This window comes from Plectrocnemia conspersa, unplaced genomic scaffold (assembly GCF_051122295.1).
Source record: "Plectrocnemia conspersa isolate PC_06_02 unplaced genomic scaffold, ASM5112229v1 ptg000005l, whole genome shotgun sequence".
NCBI classification, from domain to species: domain Eukaryota; kingdom Metazoa; phylum Arthropoda; class Insecta; order Trichoptera; family Polycentropodidae; genus Plectrocnemia; species Plectrocnemia conspersa.
Genome location: NW_028277169.1, coordinates 158,186 through 182,902, shown reverse-complemented (window position 1 = coordinate 182,902; position 24,717 = coordinate 158,186). Strand labels below are relative to the sequence as shown.

The 24,717-nt window shown below is 30.8% G+C and overlaps 1 protein-coding gene and 1 long non-coding RNA gene across 2 annotated transcripts; both read right to left on the bottom strand.

Moving 5' to 3' along the window:
* Positions 1-875: 875 nt before the first annotated feature.
* On the bottom strand, positions 876-2,998 carry LOC148234611 (uncharacterized). Its single transcript, XR_015809585.1, has 2 exons — positions 2,311-2,998; positions 876-2,247 (listed from the first exon to the last, which is right to left on the bottom strand). It is a non-coding gene; the product is annotated as an uncharacterized LOC148234611 (long non-coding RNA).
* Positions 2,999-14,083: 11,085 nt separating this feature from the next.
* On the bottom strand, positions 14,084-18,273 carry LOC148234610 (uncharacterized). The gene is made up of 2 exons (XM_088186283.1): positions 17,538-18,273; positions 14,084-17,465 (listed from the first exon to the last, which is right to left on the bottom strand). The coding sequence occupies exons 1-2, from the start codon at positions 18,143-18,145 to the stop codon at positions 16,898-16,900; spliced, it is 1,176 nt and encodes a 391-aa protein (XP_088042409.1). The 5' UTR covers positions 18,146-18,273; the 3' UTR covers positions 14,084-16,897.
* Positions 18,274-24,717: the final 6,444 nt, after the last annotated feature.

The window sequence follows — 24,717 nt, the reverse complement described above, 5'->3', positions numbered from 1 at the left end:
AAAGATCGTCATCGAGCTTTTCTGAAAAATTTAATTTAGAAAAAATACAAGAATTTAAACGATATTTTTATGACTGATTTTTTTTTACTTTTTATGTCCGCCATTACTAATTATTTTTCGCGTACCACCAACTATCCACTCGCGTACCACAGGTTGGGAACCGCTGGTTTAAGTCGATCTTTTATTCATAATAATTATTTGTATAAACTCAGAAACTATGTTGCCTAAATATAGAATATATTGGCTGAATAAAGCGAGGCATAAATATTATACATAACATATACTTCAGTTGCTAATGAGTAAGCGCTAGATCGGAAAGAAGAAGCTTCACTGAGTAATTTACGCTATTCAGAAACGCCTATTTAGAGTTATTAGTGCCAGAGCATGTACATAATACTCACGAATTAAGTATCATTAAATATTCAAATGACATCAAATTATGTGTATCAGATAACTAAAACATTTCGCTGTTAAATTATAATAAAACTTTTGCTTTATTTTCAAACACGCCATTAGGTTTTTAAGGTAAGCTTGAACCCGATTCAAAGTTTAAACCGACTATTTCGAGACTACTTTCGTTACTCCTAGCGTAGAAGTGTACGACCGTGGGAGTGGGCCCGATGCCAAGAGGTTAAGGTCAGAATATTGCGCTAAAGTAAAAGATTTTTGAGGGTTTTAATGGACCGAAAGTAGTTTCACCCGTAACGTAAGCACTAAATTCGATGTATATGTGTGTATCGCAACACACACATCTTCTTATATATAATTGTTCTAAGCCGCTTCCGGACGCGCACAACTTTAAATGAAACATTCTCCGTTCAATCGTCTACTCTGTAAATCGTATCGCTTTGTATGAACGGTGTGTAACAATACACGTAAACAAAAGAATTATAATAATAAATCATAATAAAAATAAAAATTGAATTTGCTCCGATTGATTTTCGAGCCGCCGATAATGCGTTCTGTTGTTTCGACCAATCAAAAATAAGCATTCAAATATTCAAATAGCTTCGACCAATGAAAAATAAGCATTTGAATTCAAATAGACAGTACCGTGACAACGCTTTTATTTAATAACAAAATTTTGCTACGCGACAATAATTTTCATTAATTCGTCATTTGACTGAATATAAATAATCGGATTGCAAATTAACTAGGTGTGTTATAACTATGTTAACTTAAATATATACATAATGTGTTGAGGATTAGAAGAATACATTGATTAAACTAGATAAGGAATCTTCGTAATGAAATCTTCAAATTTTGAATTCCCGGCGACGGACTCCGAGGCCGAAAAGTGAGTTTTTCCTTTTATAAATAATCGGATTGCAACTTAACTAGGTGTGTTATGACTATGAAAATGAAATGTATACATAATGTGTTGAGGATTAGAATAATACATTGATTAAATTAGATAAACAATCATAAAACAATCTTCGTTATGAAATATTCAAATTTTGAATTCCCGTCGCCGGGTCCGGGGCCCAAAAGTGAATTTCTCCTTTTATATTACATAAACGTTATCATTGATTCCGATTTAATGCACAATTTTAAACGTGAACGTTTAATATATCCTTGGTATGTATGAGGATTGAAAGTTAATGTCAATCAAATCGGCGCTGTCGGCTATATATATCAACCAACGGACAGCTTATAAATGTGTAGTTCCTTGGATGTTATCTAATAAACGACAATTTACAATGATTATATATATGTGATCGCAAACCTGGAATAATCGATAGCCAAAATATCTAAGAGTAGGTTATTTTCAATTCCGATGTGGTAAAATATGTTCAATTTTTGTTCTGTGCCTTCATTCCTCTTTCGGAATAGCCAAATTCAAGATATTCAGTTACATCAAACTTATATAGTATGTTCTTTACAAAAAGATAATACTTGCTGACAGTGACTTCAACATGAGAAGATTCACTCTTTGTTTATATATACCAATTCTACGTTGTGGCCATATAAGTCATCAAATTGCTCCCTCATTGCTTCTGAAAAATAATTAAAAAACAATAAGACTTTTATCAAGAGTTAAGCATTGAACACATTATTACTACTAATATAATCCATAAATTAAATTTATACGACAAGCGAAGAACAAAATTGACGGAAGATACTGTAGATGATTAAACACGTAGATTGACATATCTTCATCTTCTTCAAAATAGTCGCATTATGTCATATATTAATTGTTTGCTATACGTAAATGTTATTAGATCTATCATTGCTTCTGAAAATTAACTGTAAACGATACTATATAGTGGGTAAAATGTTACTTTGTTTAATTAACTTTGGTATGTATACCTTTAATTGCCCAATCACCGCTGTTTGTCTTTTAATATTGGATCCTGGAAAGTCAATGGTAATTTTGTTAGAATAACCGTGACATTATTCATATAACCAAACACTTACTGGCACACTCATAATTTATAGTTTTAATTATTTTATACACTTTGAATCATCTTCAATTGACACTTTTTAAGAAAAATACAGTGATTATAACATATAAGACTGTTTATTGAATCGCACTAAGCTGTATCCCGGCGCGCGCTTGACTGATGACGAAGAACTGTCAAACGTAAGCAATTGAGGGGATATCCCGGTCCAAGATCGGGATATCACCGCGCGCTTAAGAACGACCTACGAAATTGATTTTAACGATTTAAATTGTAAAACACTTATCAATATATGTTTAAAAATCATAAAATTCTAAAAAAAATATTTTTTTAAATAATGTGGATTTTTATTAGCTTCTCTTAACAAAAAAAAACATGTACTTCAATTTTGGCGAACGTAGGCAATTTAAATTAATAGTTTTTAGAGAATTTTTAAAATTTCGCTTGAAAAAACATTTTCAACAAAAAGGGGCCAAGTTTCAAAATAAGTACTATTCATTACCAACCAACTACTAAACACATAGTGTTGCAAGAATCTCTCTTACTGATCCCTTTGAAAGGAAACTACACAAAATTATATAACATTTTATAAGTAATTTAAATTTTTTTAACTAATTTAAATATTTTTTAAATTATAAAGTTTTAGAATAAATTTTCAAGATTTATTCAAAATATTTTTTTCAACCTTAAAAATATTTTTTATTTTATTATGGATTTTAAATATTCTTAATTTATTATAGATTTTAAATATGTTTAGTTTATTTAAATTTTAAATAATGTGAAAATTTTTTGCACTTATTAATTATTAAAATATATTTATATATTAATATATTAAAGATATTTGCTGTTTTTTAGCAAGAAAAAGTATTTGACTAGTATTTTATTATACTCGGTATCGTTTTAATTTTTAAATATGTATATATTTGGTGATTCTAAACAATTTTTTTTTTTTTTTATTAATACGCAATCCACAAACTGATTTTACCATGATCATCATATTATTCAAATTTTTGAGGGTTTTAATGGACCGAAAGTAGTTTCACCCGTAACGTAAGCACTAAATTCGATGTATATGTGTGTATCGCAACACACACATACATATATAATATACTATTAGGTAATCCCGATTCTACTTTGTTATATCTGTTTTTATGTACATCTGAACTCTTTATACAGAAATTTAAATTGGGCCCTAAAATTGATAAAAATTGGCATCCACAGCTACTAAAAACATTTTTTAAGTGGTAGGTGATTCATTGGATATTCATTAATGTATTATTTATCTAAAAAATAAAAACAGAAATATAATATATTTTTTTGTGTTTTATCTATTAAAGTGTTTCGAACTAACGCGGTGAGATTAATGAATACAATTTTATTGATTAACGTCAGATATTTGCAAAAATGTTTTATTGGCAAAAATAACCCTAAATTTATATTAAGAAAATAAACAAAAACCGAGTGATTTATTACATCTTAAAACATTAATCACTCTTTGCTATTAAAATTATATCAGTGGCGATGACGCAGCATATATAATAATTTTGATATGATGTCTTAATAATTTGAACATTTCCTTCAATAATGAATTGATTGTTTCAACAACGAAATATACATTGTATATATTTATAATATTTCTTATAATCGACTACATCACATCTAGATTTATTCTTGTGACCTTTTTTTATTTGATGATATGTGGAAAAAAATATGAATTTACAACGGAAATGGTATCATTGATCAAATGTGCCAAGATAAGTCATCTGACAATTCGTAAACGTGAGATATCATACTAATATAAAATATGTATTTTGAAAAGCGCTCACGCCACGCAGGAAGATCAATTATGGCGGCGAGCGATAAATAACTCGCTTTGTCACCGGTTAGGCTTTCCGGTAATCGAACCGGCGACTTGATGGATAGCGGACCGCAGGATTAACCTATAGCATTGAGAGGAAACTTTAGTAGGTGCTTTAGAAGGTGCTTTTTGTGGTTACAGATACTCAAACTTGGATGTGAGAATTGGGCAACAATATAACAATGTCTAAATTCAAAAATAAAATATATTGTATTATTTTATTACATTGTTTGAGAGACGCAAAATAACTAACCTATTATTGAAATAATAATAGAAACACTTATTTTATTACATCTGGCCTTTTTTATTCAACCGACCGGCACGTTTGCGCCATCCATAAATGCGTCATTTATTTACGAAATCCAATAAAAGTAGTTTTCAAGGTCTTCAGATAATTCTAGAATTTCCAAACCGATTAATAAATAATAATTAGTAGGCTTCGGACCCTTGTTGCTATCTTTGGTTACATTATTAGATCGTTCAGAATTTTCTGTAATATTTAATTAAGGTCAAAAATTTTTTTATTGAAAAAAATTAATATTCAAGTTTAAGGTTGTTTCTTATCAAGTGACTGGAACAAGACGTTTTTAGTGAATAACCATATTAAAATATTTTATAAATTTATTTTGGCAGGTTTACTTATATATTATAGTGCCAGACTTATATCTATCAACGCAGCGGTGCAGTACCTTTTGCCCTCAAAATCGTTATTAATTTTTTTTTCTTATCCTATTGACTTGCTTTATAGTTCCGTAATGATTTATAAATCTAAATCGATGATCTGGAATAATTCTTTTCTTTTCAATTATTGGATTGATTCGTTGAAATGACAGTTTTTCGAATATTTTTGACGATCACTGTGGGGTATTTGCCCGATCTGGGCGGCCAAAATTATTTCTTCACTTTAGTTGATTCTATAAGTACTCTTAGTCAAATATATAATATGTTAAAAAATACATTATAGAAAAAAAACTTTTTTTTTTTTTAAATTTTTTTTTATTTTGAATGAAATAATTTTTTCAATTTTATTTAAATAAGTATTTAAAGTATTTCTTAAATTGTAGGCCCGAGGAAAACATATTCCGTGTTGAACGGTCGTGCGAATTTCGCCGCGTCAAGTGTTAAAAATAAAAAATAAATTGTATATGTCACAAAGTTTGATATTTGCTGTTTTTTAGCAAGAAAAAGTATTTGACTAGTATTTTATTATACTCGGTATCGTTTTAATTTATGTGTATATATTTGGTGATTCTAAACAATTTTTTTTTTTTATTATTAATACGCAATCCACAATTTTAAGTTAACTGATTTTACCATGATCATCATATTATTCAAAAATAACAATCATTATAAAACTGTATTTTAAATTTGACGTTAGCACGTCACCTAATTAATAAGTCATAATAGTTTAAAACGTTTAGGTCCTAGCTTTTGCGACTAAGCTCCGTCCCATTTTTAGTAATAATTAAGTTCTTTTCTATGGTATTATAATCATTTCCAGCAATTAATTAATTTCCCAGTTTGCTCAAAAAGGATTTATTTATTTATTTTTTAATGTTGCACTATGGGAGACAATACACGGCAGATGATGAGTACCAAACTTGCGTTTTAACATTTGTCGCTTGATTCTTCTAGAAAAATTTTTCTTCGTAATATTCAATATTTTAAATTATTCTATCTGGGTGTCTCATGAAATACATGCAGTATCCAGGTATTTTGAAGTAAGGTTGCTTGAGATTTTTTATTTCTTTTGTGTGTTGCGATATACCGTTGGCATTCCATGTGGTTATATGTAGTAAAACATCTTACAATTTTAGGATATATTCCAATACTGAAACTGCGAAAGTGATCTAAAAAAATCTATGCGAATATTAATTAAAAATATCATACAAAATGCACATCTTAGTAAGTGTCAATAAACGTAAAAACGTAACGAAATAAAAATACATAGCAAAAAAAATCGGTCAATTCATATGCAATAACATATTTTAGATAGTACAACAGTTCAATGATTTATATAAGAGGGCAGTGGTTAGGGTAGTGTTTTCATTACTTTTTTTCTTTAAGTGCAATACATCTCATTTAAAATACTCTGGTGCCATTATCCCAGTGTTAAATACCGATTTGTCAAGCTTTTGAAAATAGACATTCAGCATTTGGCTATAATCTTTTCCCGGCAATGAACCTTTTTAGTTGCGGTAACGGATAGAAGTCAAAAAAGGACAGTTCCAATGAAAATGGGGCATGGGAAAATAATTAAAGGTTTATGTAATGGATTTTAGTGGTTGATTGTATCGATGCATAAGCCGGAGCATTGTGGTGATGGAACAGGATTTGTTGTATTGTGTTCTAGGTCGTTAACACAATTTACCTAAAAAATCGTAGTATTTTTTATATGATATACAAAAAAATACACGACGCTAATCAAAATGTTTTACTCTCCTACGAGATGTTATAAAAAAATATGGCGATTTTTTTTAAATTTACATATTTAAAGTCCTCTTCAAAGTAGTCCCAGTAAGATATAATACATTTATTTCAGCGTTAGTTTTAGTCCACAAAATATTTGTAAAGTCATTATTTTATATATTTTTCATTTACTTATTGATTTTTCCTTTACTACATTAACTGCCGCAAAATTTTATTTTTATGTCGTGTTTATCTGCGGGAACAGGAAAGTAGTAGGTGGCATATTTTATGATACTATGACTATGGAAACAAATTTGCTCGTTTTATTCAGATTGTCTCACGTAAGCGGCATAAAACTGCAATGTGTGTTTTATGATGTGGTGGTGAAAATTATACTCAAAGAAAACATTCGAATGGTCTTAACTCTTCATGTTCCACTTTTGTTTCGATGTTCTCGTCAGCGACTATTTATCAATTTTTCAGTAATTTCTTTACGTTAGTGTTTTAGAACAAATTTGTGTACTTCTTTTGTTAAAAATTAAATTTGCACTAATATTTCTGAATTTTTACAACCACTGATTTTTTTATATCGCTGCATATGTCAGGATGAATTTGTGCCAGATGTTTCAAAATATGCATGCTTTCTTGAAAGCTTTTATTGAGATCGGAAGTATTTGAATATAATTGTTTTTTACGATTTTTTAATTACTTTATTAATTTTATTTTCGTAATATCAGATAAGAAAAAACTGGTCTGCGAGAAAATCGGCAGATTTCAAAAAGGTATGGGGTCTTTCTACAGAGCTACGCCATAATTTTTTTCTTTTATAAGAAATTTTTATTAAAATATATTGCAATTTAATAATGAAATTATATTAAAAAAAAATTTTTTAAGAATTTTTTAAAGGTCTATTTCTATTTTTCACGTAATTATAATTGGCATAAATACAGTAGTTACAAATTCAAGTTTTTTTCTGTATGTATATGATTTAAAATTGTTTACATAAATTCGATTTGTTAATGACTAACTCTCTTTACAAAGTGAAGATGGGCTTTCGTTAACCGTCTGCCCTTTAGTGATGGAAAGTGCTATACTGTGTCATTTTCTCAGTCCCGTTTGGCATAAAATTATTCTTACGATCTCAGTGAAAACATTTTGACTCAAAAAACTTTCACTAGAGATTTCTGAATCACTTTTGAGAGCAAGTGGAGCTTCTCTCTTGCGAAAATTTTTTTAAAGTGCTCTGCTTTATTATGAGGAACGCTTTTCACGTTAAAATTAGTTATTTGTGTCTATGATACTTTGATTAGCAGCATTCGAATCGAAATCTATAATTTACAATCCTCATATAATCATATAAGCGTTGGGATACGATTTTCTGAGTTATCGCATAAAGCTGTAGGTTACTAAGCCCTTCTTCTAACTATTAAATATTGCTATCTGCAGTCAAACTATTCTCGAGAATTTTTTTTTTCGGAACGTGATCGAGAATCACGATCGCTTCCACTTCTGATGCCCGTTAGAGCAAGGACATCCGCACTTATCGACTCGCATATGGCTGTCGCTATCCGACTCCCTAATACTCTGGCATTGCACATTGATTTATTGCTTTTTTCTTCGTATTTAAATATTATTTACAAGTTTATTATTCAAAAAAATTTCCGGAAGCTTTACGAGTAATTGCGTCTTTTCTGAAGTTATAAAATCTATTGTCATGATTTATTTGTATCAGATTATTCGTTGAATATTTGACTTGTATATTTTTTACATTATTTATTTGAGCGCATGTTTTTTTCTGTCCTTATTCGACTTAAGCCTTTGACAGTAAATAATTTACAGTGTCACGTGATACGTTCAAAACCACGAGGCCTTAATGCGTAATTTAATTTTATTTTAACGTTTTTTTTTCAAGTAATGAAATTCAGCATGATATATATTCAGTCATCAAGTCCGCTCGCACGAAAGACCGCAGACAAAAGGAAGGCGAGCCTCGAGATTAAATTAGTGTCGACAAGGATCTCTCCAAAGTTATTTACATTATCACGATTCATTACCATACAACGAGAGGGTTCAAGTGAGCCCAAATGTTTTACCAACTGAGAAAATTCACTCTTGCTCAACAGATTCTTGATTATCTACAATACATAAAGAGAACGCGTTCACATTCAAAATTACATTACGAGATACTTTAGTAAATATTGGAAAATTGGCATGTTGTAATATTTAGGGTTTTGGGGATATATAAATATATATTATATATACGGATGCCATCGTGATCTTACTTTTAAATAAGCGTCTGACGTTTCGAATTGTCTGTCACTCCAAATCTTCGGAGACTAACTGCAGCTCTAGTCTGGTTATGTGGGGGTTTTTTCGTCGTCTCTTTTGTTCAAGGAAGATGTTTTGTTGATTTCTATCTCAACTACTTTCCGTTTAGTCTGAAAAAAACGACTTTTTATCTTGGCCAAAGTACTAATGGAAGAGAAGTATGTAGACATCATTAAATGCTTGTTCAGCTAATGCCGAATTAGCATCGTCTATTTTTAATGGTTTAATTTGATCGAAGGCAGTTTGTCCTGTGCAGGATTTCTCAAAATGTGCATAAACTATTTTATAAATGGCTTGAGAGTCATTTAGAATAGATTCTTTGCCATGCGCCAGAAAAGAAGCGACTTTTCCACTTGAATGTAAATAAGTTCTGATTTATTCTCTACCAAAAACCTTTTCAATTTTCTCCAAAACTCCCTTAAGGGAGTTTTGGAGAAAATTGAAAGGTATACGGAATGCGTGCGTATTTAATAAAGTTATAAGTGTGTCTAAAAAAAGGGAGAAATTTTTCTTGTTGTACTATAAATTTTATGTTTTTATGTATGTTGTTCAAATGTGTCGGACACTCGTTTTTTATATATTTAGAAAAACACGTATTTATATATTTAGAATTACATTTAAAAAAAATTTAATACTTGCAAAAAAAATCTATCAATATATTTTTATATATAAAATATATATTTCTATCACGTCACAGATACATTTGCTTCAATTTACTTAATCTTTTAAAAAATTATAAAAATAGAGCGCTGTGACTTTACGTCATTCGTTCTGACGTAGTATAAATAAATTATAATTTGTTGTAATAAATCATACAGGCAGAAGCTTTCCAAATATATTACACGCTTAATTAATTTATAAATACAATCGTATACAAATAAACATTTCACTTTTCATGTACTGTCAGATGATATGAATTTATTTGCTACATACATATATGTATAGATATATATCATTTATATAATACGATGACTTAGCAAAGTATAGTTTGAATTTAACTGAACCAAAAAATATATGCATGCAAACCATATGATTAATCGTATATATTCATACACTATTTTTATGTCAAGGTAGATAAAGCATAATAATAAACTCATAGTGTTCAGTAAATGTGCAATAGAGACTTAATAAAATAAATCAATCGACAATATAAAGACTTTCGCAGACTTTCTCGGAAAGACAAGTAAGGAACTCGAAAGATGTTATTGGTTCAATAAAGAGAAACTTATGGAACTGTAGTGCAGCAAAGTTAAATTAAATAAAGCACAAGAAGCTTTATATTATATTTTTATAAAAATATTATTATGCTTTAAATACGCATTGAAATATATCATATATTAATTTTAACATTGATTTTTGAAGCAATATTTAAACGATTGATCATTTACTATCACGCGAAATAAACATAGCGTGCTGAAAAACGTATCAATTCTCAAAGTCATAAAGAATTTAAGATACATCTGTAATCCTTTGTTTGACTTTTCGGAACTATTTATCACTCATTTTAGGATATGTATATATTATTTAAATAGCCTATTGATGGCCTAAAAATATTTATAAAAATTATAATGCCAAATCGCATATAATTTAATTTGAGTGAAAAAAATATTTTTATTATGTATTCATAAATTGGTTATCGAAATTCGATCTGTCGGTTTTAATTATTAATAAATATTTTTTAAAGTAGAAATAGATGCAATAAATCAGGCTTAGGGTTAAAATAATAACCTCAATGAGCATACAAAATAAATTTATACGGGTCAGAAAGGATGCACTAGATTCGTAGTCAAAGTGCCGTAAGATTCATCGAATTTTTTTTCCAGGCCACTGCGCGAAGTCCAGAGAAGCAAATAATCTGTGTCTGTGCTTCTGATATTCAAAAATATTTTTCTTCGAAAGAACAGTAAAAAAGTGAATTATTTTTATACTTTTCACAAATTTTTCCATTGCGGAAGTTTTTTTGGGGGATTTTGAGGCCGAAGGGGTATGAATTTGCAACCAAAATAGCCGCCGGTAAAATCTGGTTTATTATGGTTTATTTTTAAATTGTACAATATACACACATTGAGTTGTAAATATTTTTTAGACTGAGCGCTGATGGAGAAGCAGATCCGCTGAGGTCTGACGTGTTTGATTTCGGTCTCGGTCTGGTTGTTCATCGTCTCGTAATGTGTGATCATCTGCTTTTTGTCTCTCCGGCGTGTCCCTTCTGCGTCTCATTGCATTTTATAATGCTGATTTGAGACAGCTCGTGGAAATCGCATGGTTTTTGAGACACACATTAAATAAATACGGTCCGGATCGGTAACAAAAGGGTGGAATAATAATAATATATGCAAAGTTTAATGTATAGTCTAGCGCGCGTCTTTTCACAACCGTATAATTTTCATAAAAAATGGAAATAAACCTATTTTACTTCATTGTTGAAGAGAAATGTTTTGTTTGATATGTGGCGTTTTCGTAACAATACTTTAGAGAAGATATTCATAACGCTGTTTTAACATGTTACATGTTAAATTTAAATTTTAGTTGTAAAACAAGTTTATAATAAGGAAAAATATGTTGCAACGCAACGAAAGATTTTTTCAAAGCCATTGTTGCCATTATTAAAACTTATCTAAAGCATCGGCCTTTCACCAATTCTAGGACGTCATTGTTTTATAATTTGTTTGTGGACTATATATTTTAAAAATAAATTATGCTCTAGAAAATTTTTCAGTTCCCAAAATTGTTCAAAATTTTCTTTTCTTTCTTGATATTCAAAAGTAAAAAAACATGTTTTTGTGCGAAAGCAATTCTTATTTTTGTAGTGTATTCTGTGCCGCTATTTCTCTTATGTTCATTTCTTGTACATTTTTTTTTTCATTATGAACTTTGATGTTAACGGCATTTAATAAAGGGTAATCTGAATCATATTTCAACCACTACAGATTTTTTTAAGCTGCGCCATCTTCAATTTGTTCTTGTGTTTTTACGCAAACGTAAACGTTGTACAGCTTTTATATATGATAAAATTATTGTAACGTTATAATTATATTATTTTAAATCTGTTTTCTTAATTTTTACACCTGCCTTTAAATTTTACAAATTTAACAAAAAAAAACCGACACACCGAGTTTTTTATGAAAATATCAATTGATTTTCAATCACGTGAAATTTTATCGTAAGTTTAAAATTTCTTCATATATATAGAGAGCTTTCTTGCATATGCTCATAATTAAGATGTAAACTAGGTGAACCCAATTAATCTAATTTATATTCAACTGTTTCAACCCAGTTTCGTAACTAAAACGGCGGATTTCTGCCGTGCCGTGTACGACGGTGCATCAAAGAATCCATAGAACTACTTACCTACGTTGGCATTGAACAATGGAACGCTGCAGACATTTTTATATTATATGTTAGAGAAAGAGCAGTAAGAAAATGGGCCTTCGGGTGAAATGTCACACGTGTATGTATTCTGAACGAAGAAGGTGCGATTAGATGGAAGCTTTGTGCCAAGAGTACAATGTCGTAGAAAAAACTCTACACTTGCTCTTTTATATAGTTTCTAGATGCAATTTAATTTTTATGTTAATTTTTATTGAAACATTTTTCGGTCGTAGATTTATTTCGTATAAATTAGTTTTCGATTCAATTTTTGTCTTCGTAGCATTGTTGCATAAGCTTCGTACGTTATTTAAAATATATGTATAGAATCGCTTATCTGATCAGTTGAGCGACATTGAACCAGAGAGCAAATCAATTTGATTTTTACAAGTTTAAGGCATTCGATAATGCCACCCAATATTGACACCTGCGCTTTATTTTTTATGTATGCGTACTGCCACATTTTCGTATTTAGAAATATTTTTCTTAATAAATTCATAATAGTTACATATTATTCATACGACCCTCGCACATGAACATGATTTCTACCCCTGTTGCTGGCATGCAACCTCAGACCATAACGCTCCCAACCCCATATTTGACTTTATGTAAGACGCAATCGGTGAGATATTCTTCTCCGACGTTGACGCAAATACACAGAACTAGGGGTTGCATAAATATTTAAAAAATAGTTACGAAAAAAACTTATGCTAGTTTAATTTATCCGCGATGATAAATTATATATAAATATGGGTTATTCAGACTAATTTAAAAATCGGATTTATTGAATTACCATTGACATTTCTCCTTTCTCGTTCAATGCTTATTTGAGAGGCTTGTTTCAGGTGGAGCTTTTCAGTCCACTTCTTTGTTTCTTAACGATTTATAAGAGCCGGTCTCTTGTGTAGATGTCATTCGCTTCCCTGAAACGATTGCCATATTCACTGAACTATTTTAACGCGTATTTATTGGCATGACATTTAATGTATTAAAATTCCACTTTAAAGCTTTTTAAAGTTTATCTAGATATGTGTGTTTCATTATATTTTGAAAGACTTAAATATTATAAAAATATATTACAATTTTATTTTTCTTGATAGTGTACCTCTTATTATTAATGTCCTCATTTAATGCAAATATTTGGTCAAAATATAATTTGCAAAATCATTTGATGCTTCTAAAGGGATCAAATAACATACAATACAGGCGGCCCTCGACTTTCGCACATAATTGGTTCCTGAAAATATGTGCGAATTTTGAATGTACGAAAGTAGAGGAAAGTAAAAAAAAAATGAAATTGTGTGTATTTTAAAATATTTATTTATCAAGTAAATACAATATGTTTAAAAGGCGTTTAAGTGAGGTTTGCGGGTGTTTCCTTTGAAAAGTTATCAAGAGCTAACTGTTTTCCACTATTCTTTTTCTCTTCTTCATATAGTATTTTATAACATGCTATGTTTTTATTGATCGCCCCACGCACTTTTTTTTTTTTTTTTTTTTTTTATAAAAGTTTATTTCTTAAATAGACATAGGTAAAATAGCATACAGATATATTAAATGCACAATACTGGTTCATAACCATTTACATTGTTTACAAATTGTTAAGTTATACAATAACATAAAAAGAATAATAAATTATACGAGAATATACTAAATTAAAAGAAAAATACATAAAACCTTTTACAAATTTAAAAAAAATCCAAAAAAAAAAAAAAAATTTTTGGAAAAGAATGAAGCAGATGAGAAAAACAAATTATACAAAATACATAATATACAAAATAAAACACATACAAAGGTAAATAAACCTAGCCCTGTAGACCTGAAACTGATGACACTGTGATGAGCTTAACTGCATCAAAGCAATATGTGCTTAGGCATTTTATGTTTGTATTTAAATTTAAGTTTTGCTTTGTCGTAATCACCGATTCTTGAAATTAGTGGGTTTGCGTGGTCTCGCGAGATTTTTTTATAGTATTTTTCGGTTTGATAATAACAGTATTCTTTAATGGTAGGAATTAAATGTTTGGTGTGGAGTTTTTTAAGGTTAGTATAAAACGGTGTATTATAAATTATTTTTATGGCTTTATTTTGAATTACTTGAAGTTTATTAAAATTACTATTACTCGCGTTACTCCACACTGAACAAGCGTAAGTTAAAACAGGTCTGATTAATTGTCTATAGACTAGAATTTTATTTTTTATTGTAAGCGCACTTTTTCTATTAAATATTGATTTTAGAGCCGCAATGGCGCCGAGCCCTTTCGACCGGAGTTCAGTTATATGTTTATTGAATTTTAGTCTGGAGTCCAGGTGTATACCCAGATATTTAACGCTCGCTCTCCATTCAATGTTATGCCCTTGTTCACTTTTAATGGGTGCAGGCAAGGGTTGTCTACGTTTAGTGAATATTATTGCTTCTGTTTTGTCTTGATTAATTTTAATTCTCCATTTCATAAAATATTTTTTTAAGTTTTCAAGGGATTTTTGAAGTTTAACTGCAATAGGTTTAAGACCATAAGAACTAGTAAGGATTGCAGTGTCGTCAGCGTACATTGAGAGTTTAGTATTTTTTAACATTGGAATATCATTAGTATATAGAATGAAGAGAAACGGGCCAAGTATACTTCCTTGAGGAACACCAGCTGGTATTTTACGCGGTGTCGAAAATGTATTATTTAGCGAAACAACATAGCTTCGATTCTTCAGGTAAGACCGTAACATGTGAATAATGTAATAGGGAGTTTCATATTTTAAAAGTTTATACATTAATCCATCATGCCATACTGTATCAAAAGCCTTTTCCATATCTAATAATAAAAGACCAGAACTTTTTTTCATATTAAAATCGGCAGATATGTGCTCTGTTAATCTATTAAGTTGATGCGTAGTCGAGTGATTTTCGCGGAAACCAAATTGCTCATTAATGAGTTTGCTATTAAGAGATTCCTTTAATCGAGATAATATAATTTTTTCAAATAATTTGCTAAATGAGGGAAGTAAACTTATCGGGCGGTAGTTAATTGGTATGTTATCTGCTTTGCCAGGTTTTTTTATCGGATGAATTTTTGCCGTTTTCCAGATTATTGGGAAATATCCAAAAGATAAGCATGAATTAAAAATGTTATTTAAGTACTTAAAGCAAACAAAAGGAAGGTTTTTAATCAATATATTCTCTAATTTATCTATACCTGGAGCCTTTCTATTTGATAATCGTTTAACAATACTAAGAATTTCTGATATGCCGACTTGGTTAATGGATTTTTTATCTATTGGAGTTTTACTAATATCTTTAATTGCCCGGTCTACTTTATTTTGGGTTTTTTGGTCAATGTAATTTTGCGTAAGTTGATAAGATGTAGAAAATGTCTCAGCTAAAATCTCGACCTTCTCCTGAGTCGTGTTAGCTACGTTGTTTCCGGTTTTTAAAGGTGGTATATTTGAGTTTTTATTTTTAAGCGATTTCGTCATTCTCCATAAGGAATTATCTCCCGGTTTCAAAGCTTTTAGTTTACGCGACCACGAAGCGTTTTTGATGTTTTGAATTTGAACGCGAATTTCATCAGTTAGTTTGTTAATTAGAGTTTTAAGTTGGGGCGATTTATTTTTGTGCCATTGCTTTCTCATATTATTTTTAATTTTAATACGTTTAATTATTTCTGGGGTGAGTTCTATGTTATTCCAAATATTTTTACGCGACGGAATTGATGATATTTTGGCCTGCTCGATCACGGATGTTAAGTAATGAATATCATCGTCAATAGTTTTAGTGTCATTTGAGGTATAATTCTGTCGTTTAATCAATACCCGAGACTCTACTATGCTTCTGAATCGCTTCCAATCAGCCTTTGCATAATTGAAAACGACCTCAGACACCATCTCGACCTCACCGTCCAACGTAAAGAATACTGGAAGGTGGTCCGAGGACAGAGCCTGGATGCAGTGCATGTTTGAAATCCGGGAATTACCCTTGACCAACGTTATGTCCAGAATTGACGGAGTCGTGTGGTTGGTAGGATAATGCGTTGGGGATTTCGGAAAATTTACAGTAGTGTCCGTATCGTGTAAATAATCAAAGATTAATTTACCGGATCGATTCGCACCGGGGCAATCCCAATGCATGTGTCTCGCGTTAAAGTCTCCAGTTAATATCACGGATTCTCCAAGACGAAACACATCATCAAGGTCACCTCGAAGCAACCTGTCACCGGGAGAATTATACCCCGCGACAATTATTATTAATTTATTATCGTGTTTAATTTGTATCGCGACAGTTTCAAGATTAGTCGTGTTTGTTGTAATGCGCGCGTGTTTAATTGATTTTTTTACAAATATCGCGACCCCTCCGCCTGGCCTTGAGAGACGGTCCCTCCGGAGGCAGACAAAGTTCGGTATAAAAACGTTGACGTGTGGTTTGAGGTAAGATTCGGTGATTACGACAATATCAATTTTGTACTCACTGATCAGCAGTTCCAGTTCTCCAGTTTTATTTCGGAATCCGCGTGAATTCCACGTCAAAACGTTGAGCCCCACCTTAGAAGAGCACATCGAGATATTCGACCATCATCAAGGCGATCTCCATTTTGCTGGCACACTTTCCAGCCTTGGTCCTGATTTCTTGAAGGACGAGCAACATCCTGCGTAGCTCTGAAGTTGGCATTGTGTCTGAGAGGGGCTCCTCAGGCTGCCTGGTTTGGGGACGTTGTGGCGCCTTGTTTATTGGTGCTGGTGCGGCGCCAACCTGGGCGTTCCATGAAGTGGCTGATGAGATCACTGCTGGGGTGGTTGAGGTTTTTACCAACGCTGGTTTCGTTGGTTTCAGTGCAGGAAATTGCGCTTGCTCGAGGTTGAATATGTTGTTCGGCTGCGACGAGTGAACAGTGGGAGTCGGTCTCTGTTGTCTCTTCTGAGTTTTCTGTAGGTATTCTAACCTACGAGGGCAGTCCTTAAAATTGGCCGGATGGTCTCCTCCACAACCAGTGCAGATGGCGGGTGCTTCTCGGTCCTTCTTAGAGCACTCGTTCGTGGCGTGGTTTCCGGGGCATTTGACGCACCTGGGAGCTCGTTGACAATTTCTTGCAGCGTGGCCGAATTGTTGACACCTGAAACATTGCGTTAAATGCAACTTATTACGCTTGTACTTTTCAAGCGTGGCCTTGGTGAAGCAAACGTACCGGATGCTTCTTATAGTGCTCGTTGTTGTATTAGCCGGAAACTGGACAAGGTAGAGCCTGGAGTCTCCTTGTTTCTCGGTCTTGGTCTTCATTGCCGTCACCTTGACGACGCTAAGTCCTTGACGTTCGAGATCTGCGGCAATGTCTTCGGTGGGGACCTCTGGGAGCCCTCTCAGCACGGATTTCACTGTTTTATCGTCGTCGGCGGTGAATGTGTGAAAGGCGCGTTGGCCCTTCAGTCCATCCATTAACAACGCGCGTGCTTCAAACGACGCGCAAAGTACTGACACATTGCCACTTCCCGTGTATCGCAACGAGAAGTTCGATGTTTTTGTGATCGACTTAATTAAGTCGATCGTCTGGAGGTGTGTTCCCGTGATCTCTACGATCACAGGCGGTATCCTCTGCTGCTTCCTTTCGATCACTTCGGGAAGCTTTTCATACCTGTTTTGGCTCGTGGTCGGAGGCATCTTAGCATCCTGGGAAACTTTCGATGTCTTTTTGGGTACCTGCCACTCGTGGTCTGGCAGGCCTGAAGTTGATTGTGAGGCGTTTAGGTACGCCTTCAACGTTCCAAGAGAACGCTTGCGCGTCTGCGCCTTCTTCATGGCGCTGTCTTTGTAGCTAATTGCAGTGGGCGTGTCTATCGTTGCAGAACGGTAGCGGGGGTGTCCTTCGTACGATAACGGAGCGAAGCGCGAATGCGACCGCTCGCGTCAACAGCACAGAGTGGACTGTCGCCCCACGCACTTGAGATATGCGTTCTCCATTGGGATCACAATCTTTCATAATATTTAAAAATTTGTCAAGGTGCGTGAAGGCTTCATTCATATTTTTCATTGTTAAAGAGTTTTCCAAAATAAACCTGTATCATCTACATTAAATATTTGGCTAGAAGAATATTCTACATCTTTAATAATTTTGGATAATTAGAAAATAAATTCTTTTACAGCATCTTTATCCGCATCAGCCGATTCCCCAGTAAATTTAATATTATGAAAAGAATACCTCATTTTGAAATTGTAAAACCAACCGTTACTTGCTTAAAAAACCGTGTTAAAATATTTTTTTAATCTATCCTTCCAATCTTTGTGCAAACTAAGAGCTTTTGCTTGAATAATTGAAATACTCAGAGGGACATCTTTTTGATGTTGGTCATCGATCTACGATGACAAAGATTTTCCATTTCATCCATGTTTTTTTGAAACATATCATTAAAGATTGTGGAAATATATCTTTAATTTCCACAATTTTGAACGTATTCTTTAATTATATTTTTATTTTGCAAAATTGAACATATCGTAGACCTGTTGGTATCATACGAAAGTCTGATTAAAGCAAAAGATTCACCGCTATCAAAACGTTTTTTTTAAAAAAAAAATGTTTTTTTTAAATGTGCGAAATAGCGAATTGTGCGAAAGTCGAGGGCCGCCTGTATATTTTTTTCTAATAGCTAAATTTATGAAAATATAAATTAAAAAACGTTTTAGTAGTTGAAAAATCTCATCAATCGTAATGCATAAACACGATAATAGCAAACAGATAGCGATCTGAAATCTTCTACTTTTCAAACTATGCCCACACATGGAATGATAAATTCAAACCTAGACCCATTCAAAGACACTTATCGAAAGTTTAGCTCCAGTATTAGCATGCTTCCGAAAACGTACGCAATTTAAGCACCGAGAAGTTTCGAGTTCGAATGGCGAAGCCAATAACGTGTGTGTGTGGTGTAAGGTTGCCAAAATATAATCTAGATTTAAAAGATTTTTTAAAATTGATTATTCTAATATATCTTGCACCTAATAATGATAATGAATTATAAGCAATAAAAAACGTACTGATACTTAACGTGAAGATATAAATTTAAAAAAAAAATTTAACTCTATTTTCATAATAATAAATTTAGTATAATACTTATATTATTTTATTATTATTCTTATGCTTTTTGTTGCTGGCACATACTTTTTTAATGACGAAAATTTGACGGCATAAATTAATTTACTTTTTAGAAATTGGTAACCCTAGTGTATAGATATAATAGAGGCATAATCCGAAGTAAACATGCGTGCACATTGCGATAGCTAATTTTGGAGCCCATTACCATACAGTTTAGAGTTAACCTCGTTTTCAGAACCAGCACACAAACCAAGCGTCGAATTTTCAGTGACATCTATAAATTTTTAGTGTTCACAAAATTAAGCAAATTCTTTCAATTTTATTACCTCTCGCATTCGTTGTATTTGATTAAGCAAAATATATGATGTACAAATTTGTATTTATGAATTTAACATAGCGGAAAATACATTACTAAGTACTAAGTAAATTTATATAATGGTGTTCATCAACAGTTTTTTTAATTATATATGGAAAATAAACTTAACGACTTAAATCTAGTGAATTTTACTTTGAAAAAATCACGATTTCCTCACAAATTATTGTTTTCACTGATAAATAAAAACCTATAGCTATTGATATTAAAAAACTAGGATTTAAAAATCGTGTAGAGTACGCTCGGGATAAGGATGCCGGTTTGTTATTGTGTGCGTGTACATGTATATGAGAAGGAGAAGCGATGTAGTGTGTACTTAGTTTTCTCGCTTTCTCTTTTAAGGACAGTCGCTGATTCGTCAACGCCGGTATTCATCATTAAAGTGCAGTGTGGCACAGAAGTTCGATCTTCTCTAGTGATTTATTTTAAATAATTTTGTGTTGATATTGGTTTAAAACCCAGATATGCCCACTGTCCCATGGGTAGGTCACTAAACTCGTGCCACTGTTTTTTATTTATAAATGTAATTTTAAGAGAACAAAATTTCTAGGGCATATCTGGGTTAATTGATATCAAGGCTTCAAATATACACTAAGTTATTCGTTCTCTTACCCGTGGATTAAAATATTTTAAATATTTTTTCATTAATCCGTACGTTGTTGGTTTTTTTTCTATTCTCTGTAAGGCTTAAAAAAGTTATTATTCTTATCGTTGCGCCAATGATAATTTTTTTAATTTATTCAATGGATTCTAATGATTTAATAGAGTCGTCGAGCCATTAAACAATCTGCGAATAATTTCTTTCCCCATTTTATATCTTTTTGCTTTTGAAGAATAGCTAAGGACTTCATTATTTTTTTGACTAGTGAAAGATTTTGAATTTTGCAAATATTTAATTAATGACATCAATGTCTGGTTTTTTCGATTATATAATATATTTTTAATTGTCCGTTGAAATTTCCAACTTAGCTCAGATGTATGTATGTTAAATAAACATATATTTTCTTTTAAAATAAAAAAATTTAATATTCTGAGCGAAATTGTTTTGAGCCACACAGTTCACGCACACAATAACAAACCGGAATCCTTATCCCGAGCGTACTCTAAACACCCTCTTCGGAAAGTACTCATCCTATTTTTCTACAGACTCACAAACGAGTGTTTCTATTCGAGAATCTCTTGAGATATTTATGGTTTTTCTAGAAATGTTATGCTTTCTCGAGAATTATTAAAAATAAAATAATGCTTAAATATTTTCAATATCAAAACTATTATAACGTGGTTTATCTATATTCAATATATAAATAAAGAATCTTTGAGCAGAGAAGATTCGACATTGCTATCTGTAAAAGGAGCACTGAAATTCTTATTCAAGACTTTAGAATAAAATAAGTTTAAAGATACTTTATGCAATTACAAATTTTATAAACTAAAGAAGAAACTGTATCAATACATAGGTTTTTTCAAAACCCTAGTGTACTTAATATACAGGACCGGTCCTAGCTAAATAATTTATTATATTGGCAAAAGGACAGAAACTTAACATCAACTTAATAATGCACTATCTACGATTTTGTAACTAAACAACGTTAAACGCGTTGTATTTTATTAAGCACTACTTTAAAATAAACAAATAGAAAAATTTTATAAATGGTGTTATATGTTTTATATACATTTTATTTTAATCTTATATGTGTATATCTATATGTTCTGATTTATTTAGTTTATATACGTTTTATTTCAATATTATTATTTGATTTATTTATTACCTAAATCTATTTTCATAAGCACATTTTTATATTTTCTTGAGAAATAAAACATGTTGAGAAATCAAAAACACTACCTAGAAAATTTCCATTTTTCTCTATTTTTTATTATTATTTTTCTTTTTATTATAAATTTATGTTTATTATCAAAAATTTTATCTGATTTAATTTAGTTCAGAAGCAATTTAATTTAGTTCGATTACTATGTGTTTTTTCCTATCAACTGTGTGTCCAAATGTTCCAATAATTTTTCTAAGAATCAATAAGTCTTAGATATATTTTGCTATTTTTTTATATTATCAAAGTATTTTTAATGTTGATTTTTTGAACGATTCAGAAAATTGTTTAATCTAATAAATCCATAAACAAAAATTTCAAATTTGTTGTCTATATATTAAAGCCAAATTTTTGGTTTAAATTAAAAAATTTTGAAATCTCTGCTTTGGAAATCTTTTATAAAAAGTCTATTGTTTATTGTAAATGAAATAACTATAATTAAGGCAGTGGGTTATAAGATCACAAATATTGTATATAAGAGGTTCTTATTTTTATTTTAAGATTTAAACTGCTTTTGATATTGAAATAATAGTAAATAGTGACATTACGTCAAAACTGACCAAAAATATTCGTCCGATAATTTAATTTTTTTTTTAAATCGTAAAAATTTTCCAAATTTTGGTTGTTTGCTGGTATAAGTTTTTTGCTACGTATTTTTTTAATTTTAAGAGTAGGTACGTAAACTGCATTAACAAAAGGTCTTTAAACTATGTTTTGTTTATGAAATTTCGGTAATCCATATTACCTTAAGATTATGGATGGTTTTAGCCGTGAAATGATCTCGTGATTGATTTGGTATTTTGTCAATAAGCATTTTAGTTTTATAGTCGCTATCTATTATATTTTTGTCATAGTTTTTGTTTAAAATAACGAATTCATATCCTTTATAAGCTAGTGAATAATTTTATAATTTTAGTGAATAATCAGAAATATTACCGTCAAATTCATGCAAGCAAAGCAGAATTCATAAATTTTTAAATTATAGAAATTTACAATTTATTAATAATACTTCAAATAAATGTTATATAATTGAAGCATTTTTATTATATAAAATCTTAATTAAATTTATTTTTAACATACTGAATTTTAATAAAAAAAATACTGTTTACTGTATTGATTTTAAAAAGTATACCTTAGTTTTAGTTTACTTTCAGCCACACACGTGTGACAATGAATACATATGTAGGGCGTGGTTTCGTAGTGAAATGCGAGATAGAAGGCTTTTAAAACAATAAAAGTTAGGAAAGTTTGAGATAAATTTTCATAAAACACGATAAAGCTATTTGTGAGTTTCAATCGTGTGTTTTGCAAACCTCGTGAAAGCTTTAAGATAAGTGTTTTATAAATATATCCTGTCGTTTTTATTATGTAAATTAAAAACAAAAACTACACCAAAGAATTAATTATATAAAAAAAATAGTATTTAAAGTATACAGAAAAATCATGTTTTATTTTATTACTAGATAATTAAGTAATTGGATAAATATTAGAGTTGCATGATTCACAATGTTCTGAGTAATCGTTACACGTAATTTGTATTAATTATTCAGAAATTTATATATTCGCCGCAATTACGAATATTTGGGCTATACTAGTGCGGAGAAACATTTCCATTTCAATCGTTACAGTTTGATCGCCTCTGAGCCGCCAAGAATTCATTCAAGTCTTGAGGACGCTCTGGCGCGGCAAAAACGATCCTTTATTATTAAATATATAATATGAATATAGTTTACATACTCCAGATAACAAATAAGGATTTTATTATTAGTATGAAAAAATATATTTATATTTGAAGCTTTACGAGCTATGTATATTTTTTTATAAATTCCATTACATTGATATAAAAAAAGCACTGTATATTACAATATAATATATAATCTCTTTAATAGATATTTTCTTATATGACTAAAATGTTATAGAATTATAAACTTCCCAAGTTCATATAGTAACGGGTCGAAACAAAGAGCTTCGGTAGTTTCTGGTGGTGGTGTGAGTGTCACATACCCGTGCCATGCTGAAATGAATGAAAGTTTTCGTTGCAGCATATATATATATAGCAAACATGTGGCCACCCGTTTGCCTTCGTTTTCATATCACGTTTATTGCGATTATACGCCACATTTGTATGGAACATTCAAGTGTCCAATTGTGTTTGTATAGAACGAACGAGCGGCAAAACTGAGAAAGGCACACAGGTGTGACGCGAACGATACTAGAGATTTATTGTAGAAAATGTATAGTGAATAACAGAGAGATTAAGTATTTAATATTTACTGCCTTTATTATTTAATTGTTCAAGAGATAGTCAACATATTTTTGGTTGAGGAACAAACTAAAAATATATACTACCTACAATTAACATGCTCTGGAGTTCAAAAATCGTAGCTTTATATTACTTATATTTCATCTTTACTGATTTTTTTTTTAAATTTATTCTTAAGATATTGATTTAAACTCAATGTTTTATTATTATATTGTATAAAATTAATAAACTGAGGTATTGAATTCACAGTCTCTTCTATACTCTCAATGTAGTAAGTATTAATTTCTTCTGCTATTAAATGAGGATCTTTATATATATTGCCATCAATCTCATATTTATTCTGTCGTTTCTCTGAGTTGGATTAATTATTATTTTTACTGTTTTCTACATCTTATTTGGAAATATAGGATATTATATCATACTTTTGTAACAGTAGATCAGTGGTTCTTAGCCTTTTCAAAGTCACGGTGCACTTTTGATCATGGGAAAAAGTGGCGGTGCACCAGAATTAAGAGGTCGAAAAAAATATGTGGACATAATTTTTATTACATATTTAAAAAAAATAATAGTACATACAAAATTACATACAAATTTTTTACATATTTTTTTAAATTAAATTATATAAAAAAGTTTAGTATTGAAAATAAATTTAGGTAGTTAATTTTGCCCTAAAAACAATTTTTAATTACGTGTTTTATTAAAAATATTTGTATTAATATTTAAAGGTGCTCTTTGGGTGGCAAATCTAAGTGGTGCATTTTCCCCCTTTGTTTACCCAAAATGACGTTCCTGCTTAACATAATGGAATTTATATGATCAATC